Source organism: Lepisosteus platostomus, chromosome 1 (genome assembly GCF_059453375.1).
Source record: "Lepisosteus platostomus isolate fLepPlt1 chromosome 1, fLepPlt1.hap1, whole genome shotgun sequence".
Lineage (NCBI taxonomy): Eukaryota > Metazoa > Chordata > Actinopteri > Semionotiformes > Lepisosteidae > Lepisosteus > Lepisosteus platostomus.
In genome coordinates, this window is record NC_142611.1 from 14,559,001 (window position 1) to 14,581,315 (window position 22,315).

The 22,315-nt window shown below is 35.8% G+C and overlaps 1 protein-coding gene across 8 annotated transcripts in view; it reads left to right on the plus strand.

Annotated features, from left to right (window-relative positions):
- The window catches only part of elavl2 (ELAV like RNA binding protein 2), a 77,933-nt gene extending 56,027 nt beyond the window's left edge, over positions 1-21,906 (plus strand). For 7 of the 8 annotated variants that reach the window (XM_088625371.1, XM_088625350.1, XM_088625407.1 and 4 more), the window contains 5 exons: positions 314-417; positions 8,469-8,622; positions 11,616-11,841; positions 14,359-14,397; positions 19,256-21,906. In XM_088625371.1, the coding sequence (XP_088481497.1) occupies positions 314-417; positions 8,469-8,622; positions 11,616-11,841; positions 14,359-14,397; positions 19,256-19,586 (854 nt within the window). In that variant the 3' untranslated portion in view covers positions 19,587-21,906. The remainder of the gene's footprint in view (positions 1-313; positions 418-8,468; positions 8,623-11,615; positions 11,842-14,358; positions 14,398-19,255) is intronic. The other variant, XM_088625389.1, reaches the window with a different exon arrangement.
- Positions 21,907-22,315: the final 409 nt, after the last annotated feature.

Sequence of the window (22,315 nt, forward strand, 5' to 3'; positions counted from 1 at the left end):
ATTAATAGGATATTAGAAATTTCCTATTAAAAATCTTATCCCATCATAGGAAAGATATAACACGTGTGTTGATTAAACAAGGTGTTGGACCTTTTTTCTAAATTAGTGTCCTAAAGCTGAAGAGGCTGGTAATACATTCAAGTAGATCTGAAATACAGCAGGCTTGGGGTTCCTGTTTCGGAAACTAGTCACATCTTCAATTTCCTGTAAAATTCACATTAACAGATTTAGTTCTTGGGGAAAATTCTGCATTTCATTTGAAAGTGGGCCAATATTAAAGAACTCGGTCTAAAATTATTTGTTCTATTTGCAGGGCAGAGCCTAGGGTATGGATTTGTGAACTATGTGGACCCTAAAGATGCTGAAAAAGCCATCAATACATTAAATGGCCTGAGACTTCAGACCAAAACAATAAAGGTAAGCCGAGTGCAGATTAATTTGAAAATAGTTGCTTTGTTAGACAAGTTAAACTACTTAGGTGTCTGAGAAACTTACTTCAGCACATTTGACATGTTTTGAGTTTTGTTATAATAAAAATATCCGCATTAAGTTGCAAAGGCTTTTACATCTACTATACAGGTAGTATATTACTTTGTCCTTAAAATGCTTAACAATATTTCGTGTTAAAATTTGAAGCAGTCCCCAGAAAATGTAGCCATCTTTTTTTGCCCCACTATCATTTCAGTGAACTCCTTAGTTGATGACATGTTTACTGCAGAACAATTTAATGGAGTTTTATTAACTTAAAAAGATCAGGTTTGTATTGAAGTTCAGTTTTATAATTGGAGACATTTAAATACGAGTATTGAAGCCAGTTGCATTTGTTTCATTTAATGTTTCACTGAATTTGATAAGAACTGTACCTGAGCTGCTTTTATGCATAAAATCGGATATAACAATATTAAAGGCATATTTGTTCGCAGCAAAAATGGACTAGTTTTACAGAGGCTTCCATACTGCAGAAGAAATACAGTAGTTTAAGGTTCAGTATGTTAAAATTATTTTAAGGTGCAGTTAGCAGACTGGAATTAGTTAGCCAGAGACGACCTGTTTCTTTTCTGGCAGATACAATCTCCTGCGGCTTGCCAGTTGCCTGCAGGCATAAAAGTAACACTACGTTCCTCTGTTCAAAGCTCTCTCTCCTGTCAGACAGTGGAATTGTGATCTCTCAAATGACAAATGAGTCTGTAGGTTGGTGTTGGAAGACATGCTCCTCCAGTTTAAAATTTTATAAATGGGTGATTTTCCATACATACAAGTCAGAAATAAACTATCCAGTAGTTGCTGGATTTGTGCGAGGTCCAGTCTTATGCTTTTTCTAGAAATTCCATGGCTGATGTACTTGAAGTTGAGAAATGAAACTATGCATCATTTAATTGTATGTTTTGCTTCATTTGAACTTTAACTTCCTGGAGGCTTTTTCCAGACCCTTAGTAATGCTAAATAGATACATTAGCTTTTGTAGATTGTTTTTCCTTTCACTGTGAGCTTTAGTGTCTCTTGGCAGGTCTTCACACAAGACAACACAATTATGAGTCTAGTAAGTCTGTTAATCTTCCATAATTAGAGATGTGTGCATTTTCTTAAAATTGTAATAGCTTGTCAATACCATTTCTTTGTTCTTTTAGGTGATTCTGCGGTAATATTGCATAGCTCCTTAATCTTTGACAGGGTTTTCAGTGTGTCCTTGATCAGTCAACAGTAGATATGACCAATAACAGCCACTTGCTTTTGGATTCAGATTCATTATCTTGGAATTGGCAACTTTTCTGTTATATGGATCCCATGGTTTTTCAATTTTTTTTTAGGCGGGAACATTCTGGCAGCTTGCCATTTAAAGCTTGTGTGTACTGTGACATGTCTCGTGTAGAGGGAAAATAATCTTAAAATATTGGTGGAACACTGTTCTGAAGATGGTACAAAAAGTGAGGCTAAACAGGAGGTTTTAAAGCAAGGTCCAAGTGGATAAATATGAAGACTACGTCAGACCTGTGAAGTTTCAAAACTGGCAAAAACTATGAAAGTAGTGCATTTCCTAGAGAATCCCATTATAGTTAGAATAGATTGTAGCTTGTAAGAATCTTTGCTTTAGTTTCTGAAGATATTTTGTCTGATGTATGATATGCTGTGGGGACACAAAGGGTTCTTCTTTAAAGGTGGTAATTGGCATTCATTTAGTTTGAACTGTAGATAGTTTAGGAGTGCATATTGATCCCTGACATACTTCCAGTTCTAGTGTTATTCATTAGCCAGCCAGGATTATCCAGGCAATAGTACCATTGACCAAGCCTTGCTAGAGTTTCTATGAACCTCAGGTTTCTTTTATTTTCTGTGCAAATGACAACTTTCTCAGCACCTTTTCTTAAGTCCACAATGTTGTCAGAGCAGTTTTATTCTACCAGTCTCTCTTCACTCGGTCATGGGTACTGTAGGGCTTTCAGAGCGATTTGGGAATGAGTACCATTGCGTTTTTTGGGTGAAAATGGTGCTTGGTTCTCATTGTTGCAGTGCAGGCATGAGCTTCGTAGCTGTACAATGATTACAGGTGTAATCCATTAGTTTTCTTTAATGTTCTGTAAAATTGGTCAACTCATTGTTAACCTTAAAGTACTTGGAGTTTTGTTAGGTTACAATCACTGTGGGGTTTTCAGAAGCGGAAGGGGGAATTATGTACTACAGTTGTCATTGGTATAAGAATACTTGATTTCAACAATTAAGACTTGCTGTATGATCATACAATATGATAGAAATCACCTTTGAGCAAGTTTTAAAAGTTGACTTACTTACATGAACAATGACCCATTAATTCCTCCTTCCCATTGTGGTTGTGCTACCCTTATTTTATCTTGGTAAAAGACCTATTCTTTACAAGGTATTGAACAAAATTCAATTTTAGAGTTGAAAATTAGACTTAAAATATGAATAGGTGCTACAGTTGAGAAGTTACATTAAAACAAATAATTGAAGTCATGGTTTGCTTCCATTTTGTGTTCTTTATTAACGAAACCAGCTAGGCAATTTTTCATCAAGTTCACAAGTTGTTTCAGCATCCTTATGTGAATGTGAAATTTATCATTTTTTACTGAAGTATTTTGCATTTCTGCATAAATTGGATGTCTTCGGTTTTCAGAAAACTGTGCTTGGCCATAGCCTACTTTTAACTGTCAGCAGAATTTGTCATATGCAATAATCAGAACTGCTCTTTTAAGACTGCCATGTGGAGTTTGTATATACATCTGGCAAGTTGTCAAACCAAATTGGTTTACCTGATGTATGTTTGCTATATTGAGAACCAGTACGAAATGAGGGATAAGGTTAATTCTTAAAACCCATCCAAAAGGATTGTCTGCTTTCACCCAAAAAACTGGTAATGGATTTTGTGACCATTTAAAATCCTGAAAGGTATCAAAAGGTTAATCAGGGGACTATTTCGGAACCAACTGAGGCTAGGATTTGAGGACATTGGTAAAAATTGTGTGTATTTGACTGCAAACAGCAGAGATTTATATGAAGAGAAGTTATGCATCTTGAATGTAAGCAGGGTGGTCTTGTTTGGTTTGTAAACTTACAATGACCATTTAATTTGTTCCCTCTTTATCATGCCTTAAAAGGTGAAAACCATTTACTTGGTGTATTCAATATAAAGCTGTTTTGTCTTATTTGATTAACACGTTAATTGCAGATGTTGCACTCATGTATCTGACTATATAAACCTCTAATTAGCTGCCTGTAAATTTGTGTTTACGGTAGGAAGAGATTATAATCAAGACTTTCATGCACTGAATGAGTGGCCATTTAGAACAAAGGGCACCATACTACACATTCTCAAGATGCTTGTCAGAAGTGTAAATAAACCCGCAAGGTGGTAAAAAGCATTTAGCAAATATTAGCATCAAGTGAAGTGTGAAGGTGAGGTAAAAAACAATTTCACCTTGGCTTTCTTCCCTCCAGTCCAGATACTTAGGGGGAGGGGTGTCTATTGATCTGGTTACAGCTAAAGGGATCTTACTTGGAGGTTTAATTAAAGCAAGTGAAATGTATTGATACTATCAATCAGAAGGGATTGTTCAGAAGGCCACTGTGCGGAACCATTTAGCAATCTTGACACTACAATTAAATTATCTCTGCACTGCATTTTGTAGATAAAATAAGGCAGTGTTGTAGACCTGAATCCGTCAAACAGCAAGATATCTTTAGCCAGTTAGAAAATAAGAATCTCAAGCTGCAGGAGCCTGGAACAAACCAAAAAGTTCTGCATAATATTTTCATTTTTCTCTGTTGCTTACATTTATTTTCTCAGATTTTGTGCTTTTATGAAAGTCATTTGACGAGGAACAGTGGTATAGGATACTGCTTTGTCAACCCTTTTTCAATGTCAAAAGATCACATTAAAGCAAGAGAGCATTAATGAAAACGCAGTATGTATTTTTTTTTTTACAGAGCTGTACAGCTGCAAAGCATATGTATTGTGTGCTATATATGAGCTTGGGGTGCTTTGACATTAAATGTATGCCTTTCAGAACAAGTAGAATTCATTATCTACCTGTAGAAAATGATTGTTGCCTCATCAGTAGATACTTTGTAAATTGGTAATGGTTTAAAAGTCAATCCAAGTGTTTTTTTTGTAACTCCCTATGAAGACCACAAGCAGAAGGCATGTAGTGCAAATTGAAGCTGAATTCAGGACTGAGCAGAAGAGGTGCTTAATGCAGAGGGCTGTGGGTGTATAGTACAAAATTAGTTCACAATGTATGCTGAAACAGCAGGACTTTTCTGAGGTCTTGATAGGGTTCTTTGGTCATGATGTTGCTAACAGCTGGAAGTGCGGAATATTCTGTTCTTGCATATCCTCGTACCGAGTTCAACAGTCTTTGGACTTGAATCCTGTGGAGCCTTAAAGCCTTTGTCCCAAAGACCCCAGCATCTCCTGATATTCAGTGCAAAGTTGGAATGAATTATTCTGGTCTGTAACTTGTAGCAGCTTTCAGCTTAGCTATACAAAATCCATAATGTGAAGCTGGCAAATTATATTTTAGAATTGGTAAATACGTTAACCCGGTGAAATGGGAAACCTAAACAAATGGACACTGCAGAAGGCAGGCTTGCGAAGTCCAGTTTCTGAATTCTTTGCTTTTTTTTTGCAATTATATACCCCTCTTTGGATGTAAAACTGTTATCAACCATTCTCTGTATAGTATATTTATACAGTCACTATCCTTAAGAAGGTCTTTGTACACAAATTCCACATGGAAAGTATACAAGTCAGAATATTTTACCTTTTAAAGAGCAGCACAACTAAATTTTGCATACCCCAGAGTATGGAAGCATAAGGGCATGCAAAGGTATTTGTACAAGCCCAGAACCCAGCAAGTCCAATCACCATTCCTAAATATTAAAGATTTGTATGGAAAAAAGTCTCTAAGGCTCAACGTGCAGCACAAGATAGCAGAAATTGCACAAGGGTTGCATTAATAGCATGGGGAAACTACTTATTTTAATCAATATTGTTTTACCATTTGAAGTGAAAATAACATTGACAAAGAACATCAAAATCCTGAGATTTTTAGTCTTTCTATATTCAGTTTTGGGGCCAATTCCAGTGTTTGGAATTGGCTTTGGTATTTAAGTTTTATGCAGTTCTGATCTAGTAGTGAGGTGGTCAGTCACAACTGTTAAAGCTGTTAAGGTATTTGGTAAGCCGATGCCTTATTTAGTTTTATTACATTTAGTTATAAATTACCCCAACTACAGTATAACAATCCATTAATCAAAAATAGGCTTTTCTGTATTGGTTTGGATACAGTATATAACTGAGGCTAAGGTTTGTCACAGAGCAATTTATATTGTTTGGATGATCTGATCAGATGTACTGTATGCAAGTTAAAATAAAACCATTAAAAGATTGAGATTGTTTTGTATTGGACTATTTAGACATCAGATTTATTGAACTGTCTGATTCCAACTGATCAGATCATGGGCAGTTCATGTTTGCTTTAAAGATGAATTGGACGGAATAATGATTGTGGTTGTTTCAAATTGACATGAAGAGATTTGCTAAACTGCAGTTTAACAGTTAATAGTTTGAGAACCAGGGCGCTCTGGGGAGGTGTGATCTCAGCATGGCTCCTGTACGGTGGAAAAAAAAAGTGGGGTGGAGGAAAGGCAGTAAGTACTGTAGTTTTAGCTTGGTTGACTTGCTTGACTGTTTTGTTACCCTGGAGTTTTTAATCCAGGAATTTTACATCCAGATTTATTTCAACCTTTCTATGCATGGATGGTTGAGCAGAATTTCTAGATTTAAACTGCAAAAAGATTGTCAAAATAGAATATTCTGTGTATACTAGCAGGATTTAGTATAATTCTGTTGTAGACCTGCATTCCACATTTGTTTTTAAAATACCCAGTTCACATCCTTATTTTGAAGAAAATTCATTTAATCCTGCAGTGTACTGACTTATAATTTTGAGAATTCACACTAATCATGCAATGCATATTTCTCTTATACTGTATAAAGAGCATTGGGGTAAAAATCCAGGTTTGTTATACAGTATACAGATCCTGCCTCTTCATGTGGGCTTTATAAGGTAAACCTCATGTCCTGCCAGGAACTGCATTTTCATTTTCCGTTGTCTTTTTTTTGTCATCCTGTTAGTGTCCACAAATAAATGAGGACACTTGTGTTTGAACATCCTCTTTTGTGTAATTTAATTTCAATGCCTGACCTTCCTGAATAAACATACTTCCTGGCAGCATAAATGCTGATTTGTGGTCTACCACATGAACTCCAAAAATAAAGTATTTTTTTTTAACTACCTAGATAATAGGTTTAATTTTCTTTTACTTGTGAATCAGATTGTTTGAGGATTTTGACAACATTGGCTGGTCTGCCGATGACCAGGCAACTGTTCAGTTTAGTGAATGCGTACGCATCAAATATGGAAGTTTACGTCCATGTGCCTTCTACTAACATCCGTCCCTACAATTATTTGCTGAATGGAAGTGTAACACGAGGGTAATTTAGTAAAAAAAATAAGTGAAAAATCTAAAGATTTATTTTAATTGTAAAATGTAATCTTTTTAGAATATTACCTGTAGATGCAGTAGGTTAAAAGGCTTAGGATCTGAGTGAATTAAATACAGGGTGTGCCATCTTCATACAAGAAAATAGAAATGGAGATTAGAACAGAGGTCCCTTTGACAGGCTCTCCCATGACTGGGAAGCTCTCTTCCCCAGGGTGTTGCTGCCCCTTTGTGAAATATGTTAGATCTCTGGGGTTCCCTACACTACTTCTAAAGGGTGTCATGACCAATGCGTGCTGAAAGGGGCAGTTCCTGTGGCAGCAGCCTGCTACATTGGCTGCTCTCTCTAGCTCCCAAGATGGCCATCACCCAGACAAGTGAACCAGCTGAGAACACAAACATAAGAACAGGCCAGCATAACGTGATTGTAAATAATTCCCCTCATCTGTTTTGACTGAAAGGCAAAAGCACAAGTGTTGTAAGTGTTGCTTTCTTTTATATAGTCTTTTTAGAAATGGCTATTTATGGGTTTGAAAACTGTATAAAGTAGTTTCATTCACCTCACTCTATGAAAGCTGAGATGTATGATCTGTTGAAAATATTTAAGGCTTTACCCTTTATATCTTGAAGTTTTCACTGCACAGGGGCAAAATGTGATCATTTTTTACTGTTTTCTAGGGAGATAGAGTAGTAGTGTTGACTGGATTACAAACATGTTTGCAAGGGTTTCAACCTTTTTTTTAATAGCTTATCTTGTAAATCCTTAATTTGTTGTTGTATTGGACAGTGTGTTTTAAAGTGCAGAATTCCATTTTCTGCTCAGTGCAAATATTCACTGCAGTGTGTGACATCAGTCTGTTGCCATGTATCACAGCCAGTTCTTCCCTGGTTAGTCCTGGCAATTGTTTGGCTTATTTTGCTTTTCTGTTCCCAGTTCTTCAGAAAGTGGCACGGTCTGGGTTTAGGCCAGTTGTGTCCGAGCTGTAGCTTCTATCCAGCAGTCTAGGATGAAACCTCTCAAGGTTTATCTTGGCACAGTGTAGGATTTGAGATCTGTTTGGCAGTGAAGATGTTCAACTTCTTGTTGAAGTTGCCTTCTAAATTGCTGTGGCTGTAGAAATTAGCTTAGTGGTGGATTTTAAAAACTCGCACTGTACTCTGATCAAGCATGCAAAAGTTGTAGAAGGAAATGCAAACTATTCCTAAACAATTATTTGAAGCAATCTATTTTTTTTTTAAACAATGCATCTGGTCTTTCAGTTCTGAATTTCCCAATGGTGACTTATAGTCATTGCTGAAGAGTGATATTCTAAATGTATAAAACATGTAGCATATGAAAGATGCTAAGGGTTTTCATTTGCTGATGACTTTATCTACAGTCTTTTAAGTCCCCATTTTGTGATCGGTAAGCACTAAAAATGATCCTTGTTTAATTTCTTCTGCTTTAGGTGTCCTATGCCCGTCCAAGCTCAGCTTCCATAAGAGATGCAAATCTGTACGTCAGTGGACTGCCAAAAACTATGACTCAGAAAGAACTAGAGCAGCTTTTTTCTCAGTATGGACGCATCATTACCTCTCGTATTCTGGTGGACCAAATGACTGGTGAGTAGGCAGCACGGTGCTGTCTTTTTCACTTTCTCCGATTGGCAGCTAGAGTAAAATTCTGCTTTCCAATGAAGTATTCTTGCCTCCAGAATATATCAAAGGTTGTGATATGTGGTTTTGAAAATGCAATTTTCTGCTGGAAATGTTCATAAATATGCATAGATGGAAATAGATTGCAGAATGTGGAACCAGACTTGGTAATTCCCCCCACCCCCCTGAAGGTACGGGTTTAATGCCTGTTTCACGGCGAGTAATAAAATAAATCTACAGCTGCTATAATCTCCATTTCCAAGCTGCTATGTGAAAATGGAGTCCCGGTGCTCCTTATAAAATGCTAATAAACAGAATCTCTTTATAGAAAGAATGAATTTTTTGCAGAAATGTACAGTATGTTCTCTGAGGCGAGGATTATGGACAAGGCTCAGACTGGTAATTGCTGCTAAGGCAATTTTCAGGTTGTTTTATTTGAGAAAGGCATGCCTGTAGGCTAGGTTTCTCATGCTGCGTTATGTTGTTGGAGGAATGTTGAATTCTGCCTTTATTTAAAATGATTCCTCAGGTTTTCTAAGTGTACCTACGTGAAGTGTCAAATTCAACCTATACCGTACATATTAGCTGTTGAAAAATGTTCTTGGATAGTACTGCTTGGGCCATGGTTAAAAAAAATCAGCGTTTTAGTTTAGAATTTCAGGCTCTTTATGTATAACTGTAAAAGACAAGCTACTGTTATGCTTGTATATTGCTTACGCTATAGCAATTATATGCAGGAAAAAACAGCATCATACTGTAAGTCACTAGGCAGAATTTCTGCATTCATTTTAATTAGGCTCTTCAATCTTTCACACTTTTTCAGTTGGATTAGAAGCTGGACTTCACATTCTCTGATTTCTCATGCAAGCAAAAATATAAGGGTTCTCCAACTTTTTTTTCCCCCCCTGTAAAGATGAGCAAAACATTTTTTCTGCAGGTGTATTTTGAAGCACTTTTGGTTAGATGCATTGTCGTGATACATGTACACTGTATGATGTACTTCGAAGCATACAGTGCCATGAAGGTACTGTAAATACCTCCTTCCAGTATTTTTAGTTGAAATACAAATGTAAACATTTTGTGAATGTTTGATTAAAACTTGATCAAACTGGACACTTAAGGGTGGGAGGTAAAATTAAAAACCCAGAATGTTGATGGCATAACTAACCTCCACCAAATAATACTGTTTGAATGCTGGTGAGCCTTTTATAGTCTTTGGATAAGTCTACCAACTTTGCACACCGGTGTGGTTCCAAGCTGTTTAATTGAGAATAAGTTTTCAAACTTATGCACCTTTTATTACAGAAATACACTTGGTTCAAGCAGAACCTCCAGTGTTGCTATATGAGAACACTCCCATTTGAAACTTTTTTGTGATGCTATTCGGAGAGCTGATGCAGTTAAGAATGGGTGCAATTAGGACCCCTATATGCAATTTACTGCATAAATCGTGTATATAGAAAAAAACTGAGGAAAATGGCAAATTTATATTGGAATATTGGAGTTCATTACCAAGAATGTAAGAGGGCTTTCACTAGTTCTCAACAGTCAAGCTGAAATTAAACCCAGTATCATAACCAACAGCAGTGCTTCACTAGTACCTGAAGATTCATTCTTAAAATTAATGTGCAGTGTACCCTGCACATTTTTCTACTGGGTAGCAAAATCCCACAAGGATGAGTTGTTGCATTTTAAAAGGACCTTACTAAATTCAAAAGCGAGTGACAAATTTGTCTGCAGTCTCAGCATCCATTGAAATGGAAATTGTTGCAACTTGTATACCTAACTGTAGAGAAAGTTAAGTATATAAAGGTTACAAGATGGTTATTAGAGTATGTTAAGGAATCCAAAAGTGCTTAAAAACACCTGTGTACCAATGCTAGAGAAGTTGTTTAATGACGTGGATAAACTGCACTTGGATATACCCACAGTTACTCTTTAGAAACATTTTGGCTTGTTTTTAGCCATTTTCTAAAGAGCTGTGATGCTTTCCTCTTCTGTGCTGAGCCCCATTTGTTGCTTATACAATGAAGTTGGCTTGTAGCAAGTCTAAGTATTCTTATTCAAATAATATGCATTAATCACTGTATGACTGCATTGAATTTGTCATGAAAGGATACTTGGGAAAATATTACCTAGCTGTACCTACAGCTGTTGTAGTTTTCAGATGTTTCACAGATTAATTTATCCCCATGTTTTCCAAGGAGATGCAAATCAAGTTGTATAAATACATTAAATTTCTATAGTACTGTGCAAAAGTCTGTGATACCATCAAGATTTCTCATATGCACACCAAGAATGTGTTCAAAACAACCCATGTAGTAGTGCTTTCTACTTTTTTGATTTAGGAGTACAGCTTAGTTTGGGTGAAAAGTAACCGAACTTAAGTAACATTTCACACTAGAATAATGAGAATTTAATTACTACTCTAGTCTATATATGAGTGGCAAAACAATTCATATTATAAACAATAGAACAGTAGTCTTAAGGTTTTTGCACTGCAGTGTTTAATCTTATCTTTTTTGACTACCTGGATGTTTCTTCAGGCTTTTACTTAAGGGATACCCCCCCCCAGAGTGCAGAATTACTGTTATATTTTTAAGACCTAATCAGTTGAGTAATTGAGCAGCTTCCTATTTTGTGTATACAATCCAAAGTATCGAGACTCCAATTTTTAATCTTATGCCCCAGCCTTTTCTTTAGACCACAGACAATGCTCTATCCTTGCATAAGCAACATTTTTTCCTAATTATGAATGGGCAGAAATGAACATTTTTACCCCCAGCACAAATGTAAAATGCGTTTGACTGTTTTATTGGTAACATCGTTTAAGGAAATTTTATAAATTGGCATTTTGTACACCCCATAAACAATTTTGAATTAGCATAGCTTTTTGGTCAGTGCGTTGAAATTCCAAATTAACGTTTTCCCCACCTCTCCTGATGGATTTTATTTCTTAGGGGTTTCCAGAGGGGTTGGTTTCATTCGATTTGATCGAAGAATTGAAGCAGAAGAGGCCATTAAGGGTCTTAATGGTCAGAAGCCACCAGGTGCCACAGAACCAATCACCGTCAAGTTTGCTAACAACCCAAGCCAGAAAACCAGCCAGGCTTTGCTCTCACAGCTGTACCAGTCCCCAAATAGAAGGTACCCAGGACCCCTGGCACAGCAGGCTCAGCGGTTCAGGTAAGGCCTTGCTCTTATTGCCGCACGTGATGGTTAAATGTAATTCAGTATGACCACTCTAAATCAAACCTGATGTTAGCAGCCTTTTTCTACCAGACCAGAAGTGAAAAGCTTGTTCTTCATAATACAATGAAGCGCTCCTCTCCAGACCGCATTCCTAGTACTGTTTTGAATAACAGTATTGTATTTTTTTTCCAATAATATAGCTAAGTAGTTCAGCTACCTTTTCATTAAGAAGTTTTAAAATGGGGCATTTTCCACCACTGAAATATAATTTGTATAAGGAAGAGGGGAATGTATTTAAACAGTTTCAATTTGAAAGATTATTATTTATATATAGACTAAAAGTGAGATGCAGTAGGAGGGTAAAGTGCTGTTAAGGATGGTTCAAAAGTTCAATTTTAAATTGGGAATCGAACTTAACAATTCAAAACCTTTTAAGGTTAATGAGATAGGCAGCTTTTTTTTCTCTGGTTAATAAACCATTTGACAATGTTTAATCATGAATGTTACACGTGTATTATGCCTTTACTTTTTAGGAGAATAAAAATTCCAAAACACGTTATGGCAACAGACTATTCAATTTATGCATACATGGAACGAGGCCATGGATCTCCAGCCCTGTTTCTGGGGGGGAACCTAAACTTGACATTAAAAAAAATAAAATGCTTATGGTTGGCTTAGATGTGCTTTGGAAGATAAAAGCTACTTGTGTAAGGAATTTTTAAAGTAGGTGAATTTAAGTTACTTAGTAATCTGTGTTATGTCTGTATAGTCAGTGGAAAGACACTTACTTTAAAAGGAATAAGGAATTCATAGATTACGTTTCAGTCATTTGCCATCTCAACACGGTTTCGCATTTTTTTTTCCAAATGCGCTACGGTTCAAAATTCATTCGGAAATTAATTTGTAAAATCTGCTGAAAAGGGGGCCTTTAATGCTGTGGTCAGACCCAGAGGACTCTACCCATATGATAGCCCTAGAAATATTTTGCAGATGTGCATAGCATCTTTAAAGTGCAGCCGCTGAGTATGTAGTGAACAATATTAAAAGTTATTAGATTGACTAATTGGTACTTGAGTCCCAGAACACATTGCAAAAATTGTACAATTTGTTTTTGTGAAATGGTATACTAGAAAATGGTATCAGAACTGTTTATTCATATGTAACTTATTTCATGAAAATTCAAAATTTACAGTTGTTACCTTATCAGTATAAGTATTCCCAGATGTATATTTTTTTGCATGAGGTTTATGATCGTTGATAGCTAGTTATGTTATGCGGGGAGCAAGACTGTAAATAAAATCATAGATTTTAAAATCCACAGCTCTGAAAGTTGCTTTTAGTTTATTTCAAAATATGAATTAACTTATTTTGTAATGTGCATCACGCATTCAAAATCTGTGCAAAGCCTAAGATTATTTTTGTAAATGTGCTTTCACCTGCCAAGTAGTGGACTGAAACGTACAGTAAATGACTGTGTCCGGAAAATTGTAATTGGCTGCTATAGCAGTTGCTCAAAGTGTGGTGTTCAAACAGACTGATGAAGACCAGAAGAGACCAGTCAGGTTTTGTGTGGAATGAGGTAGAATTGCGTGGCACCTTGCTTCAGGGGCTATCATTAGTTTTGTTATCCAGCCAAAATTTTGTAGCCCAACTGGTTCTGATGCATTTAAGCACATATTAACATTGGAGGAAATTCAGTATACTATAGAACTTACAAAAGGTCACCCTGTTCATCAGAAAGTAAAAGAATGGAAGGCTTGTATTTGTCTAGGTCAAAGGAGGCAACAAAACCTAAACTGATGAGAGAGACATTTTACTAGTTGTAGAATTGTTCTATTGTATTAGTTTGACTAATACAATGCAATGTTACATGACAGTAAAGACATTTATAGCTGGCTGCAAAGCAGGTTAACTTAATTTTTAAAATCTGGTTCTAAGAGCCTATAATACAGTGGTATAGATGTGCTGTATTGTACTCATAGGTATTACCTAAGTTCCACTAGAATATACCTTAAAATTGCAGAGTTGTGCTTCTAAAGACTCCATTGCATTCTTCTGAAGGTTTTGCTGCTGTTCGGATTTGAAAATAGTCCATAATTTTAGAACTCAGTATACCACTAACTGTAATTTATTGAATTGCAACAGCAGCACAGATTGAAGTAAACTATAAATGGTTTCAAACCTCCTGGGGGGTTAAGTGTTGTCACCCAAGCTTGCTCACTAAGGTGGTCTAGATGGTTACATAACTGGAATGCTTCTTATGAGGCTCTAAGATGTTTTCTAGGTAAGTCTTCACAGATGTGGATGGTTTTAGTAATCAACTGGAGAAAGTTAATCTGATATCCAGCTAACAAATTAGGTTGATAAAGTTCTCACTTTGGAATAAAAAGCAGAACACCTTGGTGCTCCAGACTATGGGTTTCAAGTCCTGTGCTGTAAATTCTTCACCCATTGAGTTCAGTTGTATTCCTGGTGTGATTTTGTTAATACTGTCTTTTTGTTTTGTTGTAGGTTGGACAATCTTCTTAACATGGCTTATGGAGTGAAGAGGTAATTACAAAATCCTGCTTTTATGCGATACCTGAATGTTTGAAAGTGAAGTGTCAGGCATAAAGGAACAAGTACTGTAGAGGCTAATTCCACCCTAAAAAATAGAAAACTGTCTGTGGAGTTTGAAGTATAATAGCAGATGGATGAACTGGTAGCCAAACTGCTACATTTCACTGTTAAATGCAGCTCACACTGACACAGCTGCCCACTTTAAGATAACTTTGTCCATCCAAACTGGTGATGCCAAAGACAAATTTCTACCCCCTAAAACTGTAGCAAAAATAAATACACATTAAAAACATCAGTTGCCTTTCAGGTAGGACCTTTGATCTTTATTGCACCTTTTTGGTCAATTTAAAACTGTACAGTGTGGAAATAAAGTAGTGGTTTATTTAATGATTCATATTCAGAATCTAAATCTGTCAATCTTGCACTTATTAAAATAGTGCAAGATGTTGTATTCTTTCTAAATGGTTTCCTCTTTTTTTGGAGAAGTCAAGATACTGCATGATCAATTAATAAGACATAAAGGTAAAAAGCGTGTATATTTTTATATGGCATTGCAGAAATGTATGAACGTGGTTTCTCTGCAATAAGGCTGTAATTATAATGCCTAATTATCTAAACGGCTCTCAGAGGTGTTTAGTTTATAACATTTGGATCCATGAATACTCAACTAAATATAACATGATGCTGGGATAATACATCTAGAAGGTTAAACAAGGCAGAAAATAAGGTATCTGAACGTGATAAATTCCTTAATGTATAAGATGACTTCTTGAGAAATGCACTCTGTGCTTGACCTCGATTTAGAAAAACAAATAAGATTCCTATGTAGATATGAATGAGATTCTTGTAAGGTATAGAAATTGAACTTGTTGGATGTTTATCTTAAGACCTAGAACTAATAACTCAGAACTTATAGAAGAACTGGGCAAAGCACTAACTGTTGTGAATCTTGGAAAATTGATAGCTGATTAGTGCATCACTGGATAATATCGATCAGTTCTATCAAACCTTTTGCCAAAATCTAGACAATCTTAGTTTTTTTTTGCAATGAACTCCCTAAAATGAACATGGCAATTTAAAATAGTGGCCTGGTATTAAGTCGACCAGCTGTCAAAACTTTAAGGCTTATTCCTGTGGACAAAAAAACTTTGTTAGACATTTGTTCACTAATTGAACTGCTTAAGCCATTTCATCTGCATAACTTGATGTTACAGAAAACATTGTGTGGTGCCAGCTGCATCCAGAAATGAATGTCACATTCCTTCATTTTAAGAATGCATTTTAAACTGGCTTGAAATTCTCTCTCATGCATTTAGGTCTATTAATATTAGCACTCAGATCCCACAGTGCAATTGTAACTGTACACATGCAAACCCATTTACTTTAAGGCTAAAAGCAGTAGAAATATTTCAAATCTGTTTAGTTTTATGTACTTAAACATCTCTTGTAGCCCATTCTAAATGGGTTCTAATGTTTTCTTGTTACATTTGACATTGTGAACAAGAGATAATTGAACTTGAGCAAGATAGCTCTGCTAGAATAAAACATGATGACAAAACTTCTAGTATTTGTAAATTTCTGAGACTAGATCTATCCTTTATCACTTCTGTCTCCTTCATTCTTGTAGTTTAGTTACCAGCCTTTAGAAAGCCTTTCAGTTAATCTGCAAAAACATGATTATACTTCTATGTCCATTAAATTAGGTCTGAAGTGTTAGCTACTCATTAAGTGGCCCAAATATTAAGCTTCAGAATATTAAATGGATTTCAATTTTGAAAGACTGATTACTAGTTCTGGGTGCCATCCAGATTAAGTTAATTTCTTGGCAATATTGCAGAGAGTAAAATAATTATGTATCCCTTTAGCAGTCACTCCCTACAATATTAGCTTCTTTTGTGGCTCTGTGAATGTGGCCTCTACAAACAGCACAAACATAACTGCCAATGCTTTAATTTGTGCTGTTAAAAGTAGCACTTGAGATACAAGGAATTGTTTTAGAAGATGTCACTCAGCTCCTGCATTCTTTTCATGGCACAGGAGAACCAAACCAGTCTGTACCATTCAAACCTGCCATTAAATGTAGCTTTTGTGCTGTTTTGTATTCTGGAATTAGGGTTTTATTTTTGCATGGGGGAGATATGGCGTTGCTTAACCTGTGAAGTTAGTGTGTCCAGATGACCTTTGTGCAATTGAAACTGGCATTTATACTGCTTTGATTTGAGATCTTAGCAGCCTGTCCAACCTAAAACCTTTGTTTACGGTCAGTTGGTGTTTTCTACCATTGTATACCCTTTCAGTATGTAGCTTTCTGCAATTACCTTTTTTCTTTGAGATCTTATTCTCAAGCTCTTTTTAATATGTACTGTACAGAATGTTTGTTTCTGATGTGTGCTTCAAAGCAGTAGTTGACACCATCATGAAGCATGATGGACGTTATATATATATATAGGGCAGAAAGGTATCAGCTCTGCAATAAGCTGTCTTGCGCCAAAACTTTAATTTCATGATTCAGTGATCTACAAGCTCTAAGACGGCAGGAACTTAATAGCACTGGCTTTTGTGCAGTGCGGCCAGGCATTTCTGTTGCGGTTATAGATGTACTGTAGATAGTGCTTCAGGAGTGTCCGGATGATAAAATCAATATAAACAGGCATAAGTGCACAAAGAAATATAAAATGAACTATTGGCTATCTCGGAAGGAAAACAGTACTTTTAAAAGTACTCACATAGCAGAAACTTGGAGTACCTGGTTTGGATCTCCTTCCTAGTTGTATGGGAGCTGAATAACACAAATGCAAAAAAAAGTGGCATGAATGCTACTTTTTAATGGCACAAAAATGAAATGGGAAATACTTTTTTTTGTAAGGGACCCAACTTTACAGAGCCCTTTTTTATGGCTATTTAATATTGAAAAGCTGTCTGGTATGATCATACAATGTGACTGGATGTGCTTTTAACTTTATTCTACAAAGCTCATGGCTAAGGTGTGCTTGTTAAGATCAGTTTAGATTAGAAAATATTTTTAAAAATGTGCTGTTACTGATTTTCCTGATTTACCATTAACCACTCTGAAACTGGAAAGTAGCATTAATTGCATATACCTAAGAATTTGTTCGTACAGGCCTTTCATGAAACATTTGCAGGTTGGTGTAGGTTCACTAGTTTTTGTTTAGATTTACCTATATATTTGCTTTTCAGCAAAATAAGCTATATAGATGGAAATAAGAGGGCATTGCATTGATAGAGCAGTTTTAGCAATCACAAATAGAACAGTACATAAATACACATGTGACATAAACTCAACTGGAACTGTCAATGAAGGTTTCTTTAAACTTGCTTCTTTGGCCTGATATGTAATGGGTAAAAAAATGTACATCCCTTGTGCTGTGGTTGGCAGAAGCTTAGAAAAATCCAATTCTTGATGACTTGCAGGCAGATCCTTCAATTTTAGTTTGGGGGAAAAAATGTTGCCTAGAGCAACTGTTGGATATTAGAAGAAACCAGCATACGCGTATGATCACTTGTGACTTTCCTCATACAGTAGTAAATCTAGAGTTGCTATCCGTCAAGGGTTGTTTCATCAGAATGGCACCTTGTAGTTTCCAAACTACATTCTGAACCACAGAAGCCTTCCCTGGTGACGTGTAGGATTCCTTCTGGTACTGTTGGGAGGTGTTTACATGAAACAGTAATTTGTCCATGTTGAATTGATCAGTGACCATACTTGGGTGGAAGCCAGACATGACTCCAGTGGGTTAATCAAAGTTCTAAATCCTATCTCTGAGACATTGATTAGGATTGTACTTTTTCAAGACAACCTCACAGACCTTAGCAAGAGTTTATCAAGCATGGAAAGGCATTTTCTAACGTAAAAACATCTCATTTAATGAAACAGTGTTGCAAAGAATGAATAGCCAATATTGAAATTCCGTCTAATCTTTTCCTTTTTGTGCATTTTCTGAGTAAAGTGACGTTAAATTTTTTAATTAGTCATTGAAATTGTCTAATGTAGTAATCTACATTGGAAAATATTTTTCTTCTAGAGATTATCTTGAAGGATACTTTTCTTCCAGTTTAGCTTTTGTTATACAAATAACTATTGTTTTAAAAAGATGGTGTAGCAATTCTTTATCTTTGTTGAACTGGTACAACATGGTTAATTACTGTACCTTCTTTTTGCTGGGATTCTCTGCCCACTCTGTACAGAACATGTTAGTTGTGCAGCAAGAAGTGTGTCTGATCTTGGAAGCTAAGCAATGTTGAGTGTGCACAGTGCGAGACTGTCATTAACAGTGTTCATTTCTCGACTGGGGCCTTTCTGCACATGATGCTGCCAGATCTTGATGTCAATGCCAAACGGCATTAAGGCCACCTCATAGAGGGTTTGTAATCCTCCCCCCTGCCTTTGCCTTTGAAGGACTGTCTTAGCTATTTTTGTACATATTTCAGTTACAGGACTCTTTTCTCCTCTTTTTACCACCTTTCCTCACTTCTGAAACTGAAACACTGTATTTGGCTTTCATTATTTGCAGTCATCTTTTCATGGTCATCAGGTTTTTGTTTTTAAAGAGTTGCTTCTTGGGTAATAAGTGATGTTTAGTTCCCATACTGTTGCGCTGTATCAAAATCTATTAATTGCTGTGTGTCCTGGGAAAACAGTTACCTAGGTATGTAGCTTGACTGCTTTGCAAAGCAGTTTAAGTCATTGAATCATTTAACAGTAATTTCTTAAAGCAGTTTATCTTTAATGATTCAACTGTCACAGCCAGGTTCACAGCGCGGTATAATCAGTTTTTCAGTACTTTTTGTTTTACAGTGGTTACACTAGGTTTGTTCTTTTGTATTGCAGCAGGTTTTCTCCCATGACCATTGACGGAGTAACCAGCCTGGCCGGAATCAACATCCCAGGACATGCAGGGACAGGGTGGTGCATCTTTGTTTATAACCTGGCTCCTGATGCCGACGAGAGCATCCTGTGGCAGATGTTTGGACCTTTTGGCGCTGTAACCAATGTGAAAGTCATTCGCGACTTCAACACAAACAAGTGCAAGGGTTTTGGATTTGTCACCATGACAAACTATGACGAAGCTGCAATGGCCATTGCCAGCCTGAATGGATATCGGCTCGGGGACAGAGTATTGCAAGTTTCATTTAAAACCAACAAAACGCACAAAGCCTAATGTCTCCTCAGTTTTCTTTATACAAAAAATATAAAGGTTAACGTAAACTTTATACATTAGTAAAAAGTCTTTGTAAGTCAGTGTTATGAAGGGAAACAAATGAATATTTAGCGTCCAACAAGTGTGATTTTTTTTTTATTGCTAGTCTTTGACTCAACTTCTTAAATATCCTTTATGTTTAAATAGAGAAAATTCAGCAGGTTTTTTACCTGACATGTTGCATTCTGATGCCTTCTTTAAAGAAGGACCTTTTAAAATGTTTCAGCTAAAGTATTTTTTTGTTACATATCTGCTTTGAAAGAGTAAGTCTTGTAAGGCTTTGTGTAGTGATTTACTTTGTGTTTTTTCTGTGTCTTCATTTGCCTTTGGTGCTTTTGCCCTTAAGTGAGTAACAGAAGATATTTTCAATTCAGACTCATTTTTGTTTACATATTTATTTTGTAAAGCTATTTTTGGTTGTTGTATTTTGAGTAGGGATATGGGTGGGCTGCATAATATTGCTTATTGTAAGATTACTGGAAAACACTTTTCTTAAAGCAGTACCTTGCCAAAGAGCTAAGAACCTCTTTGATGTGGGTTTAAAAAAATCTATTTTTATAAAAAAGAAAAATTTGGAGAAACTTTTTACTGGACCTGGAACAAATATTTTGACTTGGATACTTTGAGAAATATCTTCATATGACACCTTGTGAGCTTTTGAACCTTACCAGGAAGTTTGCAATGATTGGGATTTCTGGAGAGATTTATGCTGTAAACGATTACCTTTTGAGATCTTTGTATTAACTTAAGATTCTAGAATAAGTGGCAGTGTTGGTTTCATTTGTATAATCATCATTGGAATGTCAGATCATCCTGGTTGTAATGTGACAAGCAGCTCACATTCAGTTATTTTGAAATACAAATCTTTAAAAAAAAATTACCAAGGTTACTTTAGCAAAAAAAGCATGCAAATTATAAAGTGAAAATACTTAAAAGGTTTTTTGGGGAAAATAAATCAGTTCTTCCTAATGAATTCCCTTCAGATGGAGCTCACGGTGTTTAGTGATGTACTTGCTATATTGTTAAAGACCTGTTTTGTCTGTGTATTAAAGGAATGAAAGTGGTTTGTACCTGCTTTGTACAAATGAGAGGAAAGCCTGCTTAAGTGGCAGAAAAGTTAGTATAAATTTTGAATGAAACATTGGAAGGATTACACCTGAGCTTAGAGCTATGTAAATAAGTGTTTTTTGTTTAGTTTTAAGTATATGCTTAAGTTATTGGACTTACCAATATTTTTGTGTTTGTATAAATATTTTTAGTTTGGGGTGTCCCATATTTGGTTTTACTTTTGGTTTTCTGTAGGTTTACACTGTCCATTTAAGTATACAGTATTTGATTTGTCTCATGGGCCAGATTTTACAGTGCATTGACTTTGTTGGTTGTTTGGTCTGTAGATAGTCTTGCTTCCGCTATTAAAAGAAATCTATAGTGACATTGCTTATTTTCTTTTGTTTTATATATAATATATAAATGTGGTAAAGTTATAAACCACAGTTTTGAACAAATCTCCTGCCATTTTTCATACAAGTCCTCTATATATGTATGCTGTTACAATTTACTTTAAAAGGTGTATAATGCTTAAACCACTTTGGGGGAATAATTATGCCGTTTTCTGACCATATCAAAAAAGAATGCAAGTGGTTTCCTGAGTAACATCTTGCTTTTCAAATATTGAACAAATAAAGGCTGGCGGACTAGCCTAGATGCACTGATAATTGTAATGTCCTGCTTTGTATAAACTGATCAGTACTCATGCTTCCCTTATAATAAGCAGTGTGCTATGCATTGTATATTTATATTTGCATCTTTTTTTAAAACTAGAAATCAAAACTTCAGTATAGTTGACAAGAGTATATATATGCTGTGATACACATGCTGCTGTGAGTAAGCACATTTTTCATGCTAGACCGCTCAATGCTCTTTACCAGTAAGTTACATTTATGAGATGGCATAAAGTCTTTTCCTGTATCCTTTTATATGTATTTTTCTGAGTGCAACTTGCATCTTGTAAGGAAAGCAAAAATTTGAATGTAAGGTCGTGCAGCTTATGAAAGCATTGATGGTAAGGCATAAAAATTAGGCTCTACTCCGCCGTGTTTATCAGAACACTTAATGTGAGGTTGGTATTTATTTGAAGTTGTATATGGATTCAGTTCACATCTGTTGGGATAAAATTTCTTCTGTTAAGTATTTAAAAGGATGTACATGTTATTTTCTTTGTGTTTGGATACTTTGTATTTTTTTCATGTTCAGTACATCAATAAACAAGTTGAAGGGAAAAGCAGCTTTTTAAGTTTTTAATTTGACTCTAAATCTTTGTTGTGCAAGAGCAACCATGAATCCAGTATTCTTTTAATATCCATTTGAACTTTTGTTGACTTAAGTTTTTCTAAAAATAATTTGCCTTAAAGATGAAAGTACTTTATGAAGAAGCTTTCTGATCACCTAGTTTAAAAAAATCAATTGAGGATGTTTGTGATTGCAGTCTGAAGTGTTATCAAGTTTGGTATAATCTTGTTGAATAAGGATTGCCTTTCCCTTTGTATTGCCATGAGTTCTGCAAAAAAATTTAGGAAAAAGCAATTGTAAAATTGTGTGGGAGATTCTGCCTGTGATTCATGACTGCCTTCTATGTACTGTACCTTAGATACCTTGGTGGTGTGAAAATTGAAATCGTGAGCCATCTTTCC